This window comes from Anser cygnoides, chromosome 1 (assembly GCF_040182565.1).
Source record: "Anser cygnoides isolate HZ-2024a breed goose chromosome 1, Taihu_goose_T2T_genome, whole genome shotgun sequence".
NCBI lineage: Eukaryota > Metazoa > Chordata > Aves > Anseriformes > Anatidae > Anser > Anser cygnoides.
Window position 1 is genome coordinate 169037697 of NC_089873.1, and position 13746 is coordinate 169051442.

General features: G+C 39.3%; 1 protein-coding gene across 7 annotated transcripts in view; it reads right to left on the reverse strand.

The window, feature by feature from the left end:
- Window positions 1–13746, reverse strand: part of PIBF1 (progesterone immunomodulatory binding factor 1) — a 126424-nt gene that overhangs the window by 39264 nt on the left and 73414 nt on the right. For 6 of the 7 annotated variants that reach the window (XM_048079134.2, XM_048079132.2, XM_048079133.2 and 3 more), the window contains exons 12-13: window positions 9265–9415; window positions 859–949 (exon numbers count right to left, since the gene is read on the reverse strand). In XM_048079134.2, the coding sequence (XP_047935091.2) occupies window positions 859–949; window positions 9265–9415 (242 nt within the window). The remainder of the gene's footprint in view (window positions 1–858; window positions 950–9264; window positions 9416–13746) is intronic. The other variant, XM_048079137.2, reaches the window with a different exon arrangement.

Genomic DNA, 13746 nt, shown 5'->3' on the forward strand with positions numbered 1-13746 from the left:
CTTGAGCAATTGGATTTGCTCTGAGCAGGGTGTTGGACCCCACTGACCTTTACATGCTTCTTCCAACCTAAATCACCCCACTACTCCATGACTTTAATCTTAGGTTATGTTTTCTTTTTATACTATATGGATATATTTTGAACAACCAAGTACTTTTTTTGCTTAAGAATAAGTTTAAGAATATTATAAATTATATAAAATATTGTAAATAAAACTACATTCCCTATCTTTCACAGTGAGATGTACACATCTGTGTACAAATTATGCACACAATGAACTATTCAAATGTCACCATTATTTCTTAAAGATAATGCATACTGTAAATTTATTATTTTAAAATTACTATGATCAAGAGCTATGCTATTTAGCCTACATGTCATTTTTATTTATTGGTCTAATAGGATCAGAGCAAACTTAAACATGTAATCAGAATCAAACACTGTGGGTGTTAAGATGAAACAAGATGCTCTAAAACTCTGGCCTTCTTAATTTCCTGACAGATATGTTTTTGTTGCAAATAAACAAAATAATTTTAAAGGCATTAAAGAACTTATTTCCTTATATATATATATGAAGAATGTAACTAGTATGCTTTTATAGCTGCTTAGTTTTTATACAATTAAAATTAATCTTTCTGAAAAATAAGAAAAAAATCTTAATCTAGAAAAATATCTCTATGCTCATTAATATATATAAACCACATTAACAGGTCCTACTCTTCACTTTATTTCTGCATTTTTAAGTCATTAAAACGACTGTTTATGTTAACCAAACTGGCTAGTTTCTAAGATAGAACATACTACACACATCTTCATTTACTTTATCTTGAACAAGTAAATTCAGGAGCCACCTATTTACCTTTGCTTTAGTCGTCTTTTGGCTGTTGTAGGAACATTAGCACCATAACCATATGAGAAGAGAACCCTTTCAGCTTCAACTTCATCTTCCACTGCAAAAAAATCCAGAAAGGTACTATTATTAAGGTGTCCTTTGAAGAATACAATTACAGTGTAAGAACTTACAAACTTCTAAGTGATTCTATTTATAATTATATACGTGCACTTTTTTTTTTCTAGAAGATAGATTTTCAGTTGTTGTAAAATGACACAACCTTTTGGGCTTTAGTTGAACAGTTTTGTTGACAATTAGCATTAATACAGTGCCATACATTCACTTTATGAGACTGGCAGGCTTTTCACTTTTTATTTCTTAATTAACATAGGACTTAATAAAAAAGTAATAAATAATATAAAAGTAGGAAAAATAAAAAATAAAAAAAGAGGTCAGTGCCCTGGAATATTCACTACCGGTATGGTCACAAAATAGAAAGTAATATTACAAGCTTAATTCAGCAGAACAAAGATATGTTGCTGTTTGTTTTTTCTAAATAATGCATTTTCTGTGCATACATGACAAAGTAGATGAAGATAAAATTAGGGAGTGCTGGACATAAACAAGTCCATGGGATCAGAAGAGACAAATCCAAGGTTGCTAAGAGAGCTGATGTCACTGCAAGGCTGCTCACCATCACTGAAAGACTGTGATGATCAGAAATTTCTGATAACCTGAGGAAAACAAATACCATACCCATCTTCAAAGAGGGCAAGAAAGAGATTCTGTGAAATGATAAACCAGTCAGTCTCTCGTCAGTCTCTGTTAAAGTTATGAAGCTAATTTCCCTACTTCCAAGTATGGACAAGAACACGGTTGGGAACAGGTTGCAAAAACAAATCATGTCTGACTAACCTGATAAACTTCTGTGATGAAATGAGTGGTAGTAAGAGGGAGAAGCAGAAGTTGTTCACCTTGACAAGTGTAAAGACAAAACTTTTGATACAGTCTCTCATAATATCCTTAAAGCCAAACCAGCATCCATTGGGTGGGTAGAAAATTGGATGGACCTTTGGTCTCAAATTAGTCATACAAAGTCCAACTTTGAGTCAGTCATTCAATACTGGCATCTCTCAGGTGTTAATACTGCTCAAAATCTTTACCAACAATGCAGACGATGGGATACTGTGCACCTTCAGCAAGTTTCAGAAAGATACCAGACTGGGGAGGTGGTATCATGGACTGTGGAACAGGGCTGCTATTCACAGGGACCTCTACAGGCTGGAAAAATTGACTGACAATAACCTTAAAGTTAAGCAGAGGCAAATACAGAGTCCCAAATCTGGGATGGAGTAAGTCCAGACACTAGCACAGGCTGTGGGCTGACTGAATAAAAAGCAGCTTTGCAGGAAAAGATTTAAGGTTTCGGGTGGACAAGCTGACCATGAATCAACTTGTAGGAAACAAGGCCAACTGCATTAGCAAGAGTGCACACTGCTAGTCAAAGGATATGATCCTTCTATTCAGTACTTGTGAGACTACATGCAGAATGCTATGTTCAGTTTTGGGCTCCCCCATGCTTGGAGACATTGCTGTATTGAGTCCAGCAAAGGGTCACCAAGACCATAAAGGACCCACAGTACATGATTTACAAAGACAGGCTGAGAAAGATCTTCTTGCTGTTTCACACTGCCAAACAGGAAGCTACAGTGAAAAGACAGACTTTTCTCAGAAGTGTGCAGTTATTAGGACAAGAGGCAATGACCTTAAGTAGGAACACATAAATTTCTGACTAGATAAAAGGAGAGAGGTTTCTATTATGAGGGCGGTCAGATATTGCAACAGGTTGCTAGGAAAGGTAGTTGAATCCCCATCTCTGGAGACATTTACAACTTGACTAGATAAGCTTCTTAAGCAACCTGATGGACCTGCTTTGAGCAGAGGTTGGACTAGATGACCTCTAGGGGCCACTTGCAACATCCACTATTCTATAATTTGCAGGCTGTCTTCTGAATTTGCCACATAAACCAATTATGATATTTTGCAAATATCAATACTTTGCGATAACAATTATTTTAGCTAAATACTTACTTTGAACTTCAAAAATGAAAGTTTGAAATTCTAATTATAAAAGCAACAAAATAAATGCAACAGTTTGAACATTAAGTTCATTTTAGTAGTGCACAAGATGACTAAGAAATTCAATTTTACTGATAAGCTGTTCAGCCTAGATCAACAGTTTTCTAAGTATTTTCACTTTTAATATTCATGATATAGTCCAGGGCTTAGACTTAGCTAGCTTTGTAATGCATCTGGAAATGGCTGTGCATATTGTCGTTAGTGGTAGTAACAGTAAGTTGCAAACTGTAACAGTGACCCATTAATCTCCAAATATTCCCCTATCACCAGACATAAAACTTGCCTTCTACTGCAACACCAATCTGTCTCCTACAATGAGACTCCAAACGTTTTGCCACCTCATCAGTCCCATGCTCCTTACACGTCCTGCTCCCACATGCTGAACTTGACTTGTAGTCTCGAAGCAGCAAACTACTGCTGAGCATAGCTTCCAGTAACACCTGATCAATTAGCAACTGTCTGTGCCAACGTGCTTCTTTCATGGCTTCAACAAGTACCTCCACAGAAGCAGAATTAGGGGATGCTTCCTCTTTTGCCACCATTTGACAAAGCTCACAGACTTTATGCCATTTGCATACCCCCGACACGACATTTACTACAATTTGGAAACCTTTAATATTAACTGAAACCCTTCATGAAAATACAAAGAAAAGTTGACAACTTAAATAGTATTACCCATTGGCCTTTTTCTTATCATTATTGACAACAACATTAACTGTAGTGCGCCTCTAAAATAGAATTATGAGACAACATAGAATCACAGAATATCCTGAGTTGGAAGGGACCCACAAGGACCACTGGGTCCAACTCCTGGTTCCACACAGGACCACCCAAAAATCAGACCGTATGTCTGAGAGTGTTGTCCAAACACTTCTTGACCTCCAGCAGGCTCAGTGCTGTGACCACTGCCCTGAGGAGCCTGACCCAGTGCCTGACCACCCTCTGGGTGCAGAACCTTTCCCTAACCCCCAGCCTGACCCTCCCCGTCCCAGCTCCATGCCGTCCCCTCGGGTCCTGTCGCTGTCCCCAGAGAGCAGAGCTCAGCGCCTGCCCCTCCGCTCCCCTCGTGAGGGAGCTGCAGGCCGCCATGAGGCCTCCCCTCAGCCTGCTCTGCTCTGGGCTGGACAAACCGAGGGACCTCAGCCGCTCCTCACGTCTTGCCCTCCAGACCCTTCACCATCTTTGTTGCATGCTGTAGTATAATTGAATATTGTAAATTTAACAACTGTATACTATTCTAAATATTTATTGACAGATGAACTCATCCAAACAAAGCAGATCTAACCTAACATCTGAATTTTAAGCAAATTGAGATTATATGATGTGTAAAAATAGAAGATAAACTAAATCTCAAGAAGTTCTACAAGGCCAAGTGCAAGGTCCTACACCTGGGCCAGGGCAATCCCAAGCACAAATACAGGCTGGTCAGAGCATGGATTGAGAGCAGCGCTTAGGAGAAGGACCTGGGGTGCTGGTTTACGAGAAGCTAAACATGAACTGGCAATGTGCACTTGCAGCCCAGAAAGCCAACCATATCCTGGGCTGCATCAAAAGAAGCGTGTCCAGCAGGTCAAGGGACGTGATTCTCCCCTTCTGCTCTGCTCTTTTGAGACCCCACCTGGAGTGCTGTGTTCAGCTCTGGGGTCCCCAGCACAAGAGGGACATGGCCCTATTAGAATGAGTCCAGAGGAGGGCCACAAGGATGATCAGAGGGAGGGCTGGAGCACCTCTCCTATGAAGAGAGTCTAAGGGAGTTGGGGTTGTTCAGCCTGGAGAAGAGAAGGCTTCAGGGAGACCTTACTGCAGCCTCCCAATACCTAAAGGGGGCCTACAAGAAAGCCGGAGGGGAGTGATAGGACAAGGGGAAATGGTATTAAACTAAAAAAGGGTAGATTTAGATATTAGGAAGCAAATCTTTATTCAGAGAGTGGTGAGGCACTGGAACAGGTTGCCCAGAGAAGCTGTGGATGCCCCATCCCTGGAGGTGTTTAAGGCCAGGTTGGATGGGGCTTTGGGCAACCTGGTCTAGTGGGAGGTGTTCCTTCCCATGGCAGGGGGTGAACTAGGTGATCTATATGGTCCCTTCCAACCCAAACCATTCTATGATTCTATGAAAAACAATACAGAAATTCCAGTAAGTAGGACAGAAAAACTTGACTGTTGTGGCATTAAGAAGGCACCAGAACTTCAGATTTTTAAGGCTTAGTTATGATAGGTAATTTCTCATGGGCTGAAATACCTCAGGTGGTGAAAAACATAAAAATAACTTAATCCGCCTTTCTCACAAACCACCTTTTTGGTTACAAGTTCAGGGCTGTATTTCTTAGAAAAGTGTCAATGAGATTCTACTCAATAAATCCATAACTGTCAGTACTGCCCACATAAATGTCAGATCAGGAAGACACACACCAAAAAATTCGGAAATATAGTAGATATCAAGCCAAAGAAACATTCTGTATTGGTATGTGGCTGTGTCATCTTGTTTTTTGTCCTTCCAGGCTGTTCACCTGACACTGTGATATAAAATGTACATTTTTGCTAGCGAGGGGAAACTCTTATTACTGTCATTTTTCACACTACTTAGCAAAAAAGTATGATTGTGAGGATACTGATAGTCTCAATCTTTTTCTTAAAAAGCTCCAAGCACTAGGAAGCAAGACAATCAAATGACTAGTCTACAACAAAAATCCTTCAACATGAAGATTTTACCCTGAAAAGGAAGAAGAGAGAGATGCCAAGAAAGTTTACCGTTGATATTCATGTGGAAACCACTCAAATGCTTTAAGGAGTGGCTATACAAATTCTTGATAGTTTCCTGAAGAGGCTGTTTCATGTTATTTCAATATTAATAAAGTGAGGCATGATGAGGGAATAAAAGTCAAAATTCAGTGATCTTTTCCACATGCACATTCTCCAAAGTAAAAAAATTATATGACTATATGACAAAATATACCTTGAACATGAAAATGCACAGCTTACTAAAAAGTCCAGAGAATCCAATGCTCACCCCTAACCGCTCAGCACCCCCAAATAGTGTAAAACAGCAGAAGCTTCATAACTCAAGTAGAGGAAAAAAAAATCACATAGTATTGAAATGTAAAGAAGTGTTTAGTTTATCTTCTCTGAAATACTGATTGGAATATTTCTAAAACACATTAAATTTGAAAATAATGGTATTTCCTTTCGTTCAAATATTTTTGACCTTTAGTTTTGACACGTAAATGCTAGGACTTAATTTGAGACACACGGGAAAGTATGTCCGTATTCTCTAAGTATTTTTTAAAAAGAAATGTCTTTTTTTTTTTTTTCCGATTTGCCTCAGAAGTTCACCTTGGTGCTGGAATTCAGTGTTAACTAGTATTACCCTTAAGTTTCAGTGTCAAAGATACAACAACAATAGTAAGAAAAAACAAAGTTATTGAAACATATTAAAATAATATTGCACTATAACTCCCCTTTTTCCTCCAACAGAATCAGAAAATAAACAGTGGTTATATATAAATGAACCAGTGCATTTGTAAACTTTAATTTCTTTAAATCATATTCTGTATCTTATAATGTAAATTATATTTAAAACATATTAGACTATTTAGCAAGAAGTTAACAATTATTTAGTTCTGTAAAAATCTTTACTGCCATCATAAGATCAGTAAGAAAATGTAAATCCATGTAAAAACAAACAAACAAACAATAGTATTCTGAACCTAATTTTCTTCTTGGGGAAAAAATAGTTAAGGCCAAAAAAATCTACATTAATACATAAATACTCCTTAGGCAAGTTCATACATACTTTAAAAACAAAAACATGTTACTTACTAAAACATAAGCATGTATATAGCAAACATACTTATGGTCAGACTGGAAACTTTGGGTTGTCATGCCATTCTAACAAGTACAAACTGCAGTGTATAAAATGAATAAAAGTATGCACACCGTAGCTACTGAAAGACTGCCAGGTGTCACTACACCCCAGTAATATATGCATAGCTATATACACTACTGTTTGCATATAAAACATATACAACTATCTTCCACCTGGAAAACGTTATTTAAAAATTGTAATTATTTTTTTGAGAAGGAAAGGAAGACAGAAGGACAAGGAAATATATAGATTAGTTTGAAATCTTAAAAATAGTCTACTCTGTTCACACACTAGCTAAAAGACCTCAAGATGAGAGTCTTAGTTTTGAGTTAGAAAGCACTTGCTTTGTGGATTCACTTAGGCTAAGAATCATATCAATAGGGATTCCACAGAAATTCTGCTGTACTTGAGAATAGATATTGGCCAACCAGAAATAAAATTGTTCCAAAATAATCAGACTTGAGTTTAATCCATGGTTTTGTACTTGGAACAGACTGATTTGCCACTAGCAAATACTTCACGTCTGATTATTATTAATTCAACAGAAGAAAAAGCTTTTTGGTTTTTGTTTTGTTTTGCAATTCATTCAAATATTCACATTTATTACTCTATTGTATTATTAAACCTGTAATCATTTGTCAACAAAGACAGTTTCCTGGTATTCAAAATATATGATAGGAGAATCTTAAAAAAAAAGTCATAATTATAATGGATAATTAGAATAAGCAAAAGAGAAACGAGGGGGGAAAAAGTGAGATGATCATTAATATCCATACATCTAAATTCATGTTTATTTGATCAATATTTAAAAATACATTTAGAAGCCTGTGTAATGGGTTTCCGTGGCAAGGGTTTGGTAGCAGGTGGGCTGCAGGGGTGGACTCTGTGAGCAGAGCCCAGCAGCTGCCCCATGTCAGATCAGAGCCAGCTCCGGCCGGCTCCAGAAGGGACCCGCTGCTGGCCAGAGCTGAGCCAGGGAGCAATGCTGGTTGGGCCTCTGGGAGAGCAGATTGAAGAAAAAAATTCAACAACAACAAAAAACCTGCTGTGCAACAGCAGCTGGGAAAGCAAGGAGTGAGAACCAGCCCTGCAGCCCCCAAGGTCAGTGCAGCAGGAGGGCAGGAGGTGCTCCAGGCAGGCAGCAGCAGTTCCCCTGCGGCCTGTGGAGAGGCCCCTGGTGGAGCAGGCTGTCCCCCTGCAGCCCATGGGTCCCACACGGAGCAGATCTCCACGCTGCAGCCCGTGGAGGAGCCCCCGGTGGAGCAGGTGGATGTGGCCTGGAGGAGGCTGCGGCCCATGGAGAGCCCCCGCAGGAGCAGGCCCCGGGCCGGAGCTGCAGCCCGTGGAGAGGAGCCCACGCAGGAGCAGGGGGCCTGGGGGGAGCTGCTGCCTGGGGGGACCCGTGCTGGAGCAGTTTGCTCCTGAATGATGGACCCCGTGGTACAGACCCATGTTGGAGCAGTTGTTGAAGAGCTGTAGCCTGTGGGCAGCCCCTGCAGCATCAGTTCGGGAAGGTCGGCATCCCGTGGGAGGGACCCCACGTGGAGCAGGGGCAGAGAGTGACCGTGAAGGAGCGGCAGAGACAAAGCGTTAGGGACTGACCGCAGCCCCCATTCCCCATTCCCCTGCACCGCTTGGGGGGAGGACATAGGAGAGGGTGGCTGGGGAGGGGGTTTTTCATAGAATCGTGGAATCATTTAGGTTGGAAAAGACCTCTAAGATCATCCAGTCCAACCTTTAACCTAGCACTGCCAAGCCCACCAATAAACCATGTCACTAAGCACCACATCTACACGTTTTTTGAAAATTTCCAGGGATTGTGTCTCAACTGCTTCTCTGGGCAGCCAGTTCCAATACTTTACAACTCTTTCAGTGAAGAATTTTTTCATAATATCCAACCTAAACTTCCCTGGTGCAACTTGAGGCCATTTCCTCTCGTCTTATTATTTAGTAGCGCTTGGAAGATAAAACCAATGTCCACCTTGCTACAGCCTCCTTTAAGGTAACTGTAGAGAGAGTTTTTAGTTTGCTTTTAGTTTCTCACTGTTCTAGTCTGCTAGGGAAGACAATAAATTACATTAATCTCTCTTATTCTGAGTCTGTTTTTACCCCGTGACAATAATTGTTGAGTGATCTCCCTGTCCTTATCTCAACCCTTGAGCCCTTTCCATCGTATTTTCTCTCCCTTTTTCTTTGAGGAGGGGGAATGAGAGAACAGCTGCAGTGGAGTTCAGCTGCCCAGCTGCATAAAACCACCACAACTTGTCATTAATATATTCTGTCAAAGTAATTACTGCATCTTAATCGTCAGGCATGAGGAGGCAGGGAGAATGGCAGACACTCTAAGACTTTCCAAGTGCCATGAGAAATAAGATGTCTTGTCAGAACACAGAAACATCTACAGATACAATATGATTTGTGTCAGAACTTACTTTCTGCTGTTTGCATTATTATTTCATCAAGTTCTTTTTCAAGTTTTTCGTAAGTATCTAGTCTTGCCTGAAACTCAGAATTCTGTGTTTGGAGTTCAATAATGCGTGTTTCACTAGAAGACTGAAGACTATAAAATTCCTTTGTAAGCACCTGTGACAATGAATAATGAAAAAATCAGGGATTCAGCATCACAGCTGTGAAAAAGGCAAAAAAAATAAAAAACACATGTAAAACGTTCAGCAAGATGATATCAAATAACAATAATGCATCAATATAACTTTTCCATAGGAGAAATTAAAATACTTTAAAAATTAGTTATTTTTTCATCTATATGATCTTGTACCAGATTACACTCAGGTATCCATTATGACACTCTCCTAAGGCCTTAGTAATTCTGTGAATCCCTCTCTGAAAGAGCTACAATAATTTTAAATTACAAAAGTTACAAAAAATAATGTAACAGCTACAAAAATTAATACACAGCAGTCAACAAAGCATGAATGCATTTCTTTTTGTTGCTTTAACTGGATTCAGATTTTAGTAATCAATCTGAAATAAGAACGTTCCTTTATAGAATGGTAAAAGGCACAAATTCCAAAATTTGTTATTTAAGATATAGCAGATTCTTATTATTTACTTATTACTGAAAGGTAATATACCATTAGCATTTGGGATTTAACCCACCGAGATTAAACAAAAAGGCATATACTCAAAAGTAAAAGTTACGAAGGTCTGTATATGAACTAAAGCTTAACAAGAAAGCTAAGTGATATGGTACTTGAAAATCGAAAACAACATTGAAAATATAAAACTGACTGGAAGGAAAACACGTTTGGTTAGTGAAGTAGTAATCGATATGCTGCACAGAAAAAATAATAATAAAAAAACCCACCAAAACCAAGTTAAAGTAATAATTAAGTAGTACTGTAGCTACCTTTAGTACTGACTTCACAAATGTGTACATTGAAGATGATCACTAAATATAGGTCTCGAGATATAGAAACATATGCATACTGTATACAGCAGTAATACCAGATACACTGTCAAAAACACTAAAGTATGCACAATGCTCAGAGAAACAAACAACTGAAAGAATAAATAAATAAATAAAAACTTAAAAAGAAAAAAAAACTATTGCCATAGAAGAATAAATGTATAAGTCAAAACTTGGCAACATATAAAACAGCTGTTTCCTAGTTTTAGCATGCATAAGAAGAGAAACTATGCTGAAACCCAAATAAAAACAAGTTTTTTCATGAAGCACCTAAGGTGCTAGTGACTATACCATTAGTTAAGATCAATACTCTCTAAGAAGGTAGGATATGAAAAAAATATTAATACATTCAAACTGCAAATTAGAAATGAAATTAAAAAAAAATCAGTCAAAAGGAATGAATGAAAAAACTACGGACAACAAATGTTTAACTTCTGCAATAACATTTCGTAATGAAAGAGCATTGGTTTCAAGGCATATCTCTAGAGAGGAAAGTGCCAAAAGAGTTAGTACAGTTGAATGCCAAATATTCAAGATGTTATTCAAATAAAATAAATATCCACAAAGAAAATGGAAACACAGCTCGAATTTAACTATCTTCCTCAAAGTTTAGACATGTCTGTACAATTAAAATATATTTAGCAACCTCAAAGTCTAGCACAACTGGCACTCCCAGTGCTCATGACCACAACTAACCTCAACAGCTAAGATCTGAATGTTCCAATACAGACAGAACAACATGAAATTACATTTTATCTAAAGCCTTGTTTCCACTCTGTAATTCTGTTTCCACTATGCAGCTCCTCTTCATAAACAGCCTATGCAGGTTCATAGAAATGCAGAACCTCCAATGACAGCATCCTTCCCCCCAAAATTAAGAATACTATAGCTGGCACTTGGAAAAAAAGCTCTTGTTTTGTCCTGCCCAGTTTGTATCCTGCTGTCTTAGATAATATACTATCAATCTCATTTAAATCTCACAAATTGGACTTGGTGATGTTTTCAGCCCTAACTTTGCACAGGTGAAGAAATTTTGTTTTCAAGTTTGTTCTGTTGCAGTCTTGACACCTTTCCAATAGTAAAATAAGCAAGCAGTATATGATACGTTTTTGAAGATACGCGTTTGAAAAAGAATAAATCCTAAGTTTGTAGAGTTGAAAGGGTCCACAACATTCAACTTTTTACATAATGTAAAAAAAATATATTGTGTGTAGGTGTCAAGGTGTTGGCAGCAGTCTCTAGATAGTGGAAAGTTTACCTGTAGTGGCAAACATTTGCAGAGGGATGACATTTTATATACGTTACAGAGATTAGTCAGGATCTTGGATGAGAATTAGTGATGTACTTTCATATACTGATATGATACCTTGGTGTTTTTGAGGTATAAATACTTTTCTTAGTATATTGCTGAATATAATTTCTATTTTTTTTGTTTGTTCTGCATTGATACTTAAAAATATCTCACAGAGTGACAATAAGGTGTTAAATAGCTTCAAATCATCAACCTTGTTATAGAACCACAGAATGGTTTGGGTGGGAAGGGACCTTAAAGATCATCTAGCTCCAAACCCCCTGCCATGGGCAGGGACACCTCCCACCAGACCAGGTTGCTTAAAGCCCCATCCAGCCTGGCCTTGAACACTTCCAGGGATGGGGCATCCACAGCTTCTCTGGGCAACCTGGTCCAGTGCCTCACCTCCCTCAGAGCAAAGAATTTCTTAATATCTAATCTAAATCTACCTTTTTTACCCTAAAACCATTCCCCTTGTCCTATCACTCCACTCCCTGACAAAGAGTCCCTCCCCAGCTTTCCTGAAGGCCCTCTTTAGGTACTGGACGGCTGCTATAAGGTCTTCCGGAAGCCTTCTCTTCTCCGGGCTGAACAACCCCAACTCTCTCATCTTGTTTTCATAGGAGAGGTGTTCCAGCCCTCTGACCATCCCTGAGAGTTGTATTTTAAAGCAGACTGTTTTAGAAAGACTGCCAATGCAAATCTGGAATACACTGGTACTATTTTCCAAATTGTTTTACAAAACTTAGTTTTTTTATCAGCACTACTGTTAAGGTGGCAGACTTTACACAGACGTGTAAACATACACTCTCGTTCTTCCAACTCTGTTGTGGACAGTAAAGGGGAAGAGATAATGCAGAAACAGTAATTTCTTAAATAGGATCATAGAATAACCTGAGTTGGAAGGTCCCCATGAGGATGGAATCCAACTCCGCGCTCTGTACAGGCCAACCTAAACCATGTATCTAAGAGCATCATCTAAACGCTTCTTGAACATTGACATTGACAGGCTTTGGGGCATGACCCCTTCCCTGGGGAGCCTGTTCCAGTGCTTGACCACCCTTTTGGAGAAGACCTTTTTGCTAATATCCAATGTGAACTTCACCTGACATAGCTTTAACTTTGCCTGATGCCGCATTCCTTCTGGTCCTATCACTAGGCATCAGAGAGAAGAGATCAGCACCTCCCTCTTCGCTTCCAGTCATGAGGAAATTGTAGACAGCTATGAGGTCACCTCTCTGTCTCTTCTCTAAGCTGAACAAACCACGTGACCTCAGCTGCTTCTCCTAAGTCATGCCCTCTACCTTTCACCATCTTTGTTGCTTTCCTTTGGACACATTCTGATATTTTAATATCCTTACTTTGTGGAGCCCCAAACTGCACACAGTAATTGAGGTGAGGATGCACCGTGGCTGACTATAGGAAGACAGTCACTTCTTTTCACTGGTTAGCTTTCTACCCCAGGATACAGGTAGCCCTTTTGGCCACCAGGGCACACCCTTGACTCATACTGAGCTTACCATCAACTAAAACCCCCAGACCCCTTTCCACTGGGCTGCTCTCCATCCACTTATGTATCTAGAATTACACCATCCCAGGCGCTGAATCCAGCATTTGCTCTTGTTAATTTTCATATGGTTGGTGATTGCCCAGCCCTCTAATCTATCAAAATCATAGAATCATAGAAAGGTTTGGGTTAAAGCTCATCTAATTCTACCCCCCCTGCCATAGGCAGGGATGCCAGCCACTAGACCAGGACACCTTCCATTAGACCAGGATCCACAAGATCTCTCTGTAAGGCCGCTCTACCCTTAAGGGAATCAACAATGACTCCTAATTTAGTAGCATCTGCAAACTTACTTATTGTGAACTCAATTCCTGTGTCCAGGTCATTGATAAAAGCTTTGAAGAGAACTGGCCCTAAAACTGAGCTCTGGAGAACCCCACTAGTGACTGGCCACCAGCCTGATGTTACCCCATTTACTGTAACCCTTTGAGCCCAACTCTTCAGCCAATTGTTCACCCACTGTGTTGTGTGCATGTCTAGCTATATGCTGAACATTTCCTCTAGAAGGATATTGTGAGAAAATCAAAAAGCTTTTAGAAGGGGAAAAAATATATAAAATCTTATATACATTTAAATATATATACACCTAAGTAGTATGGACCCCTGCAGCTGCTGGCACATGGACAGAG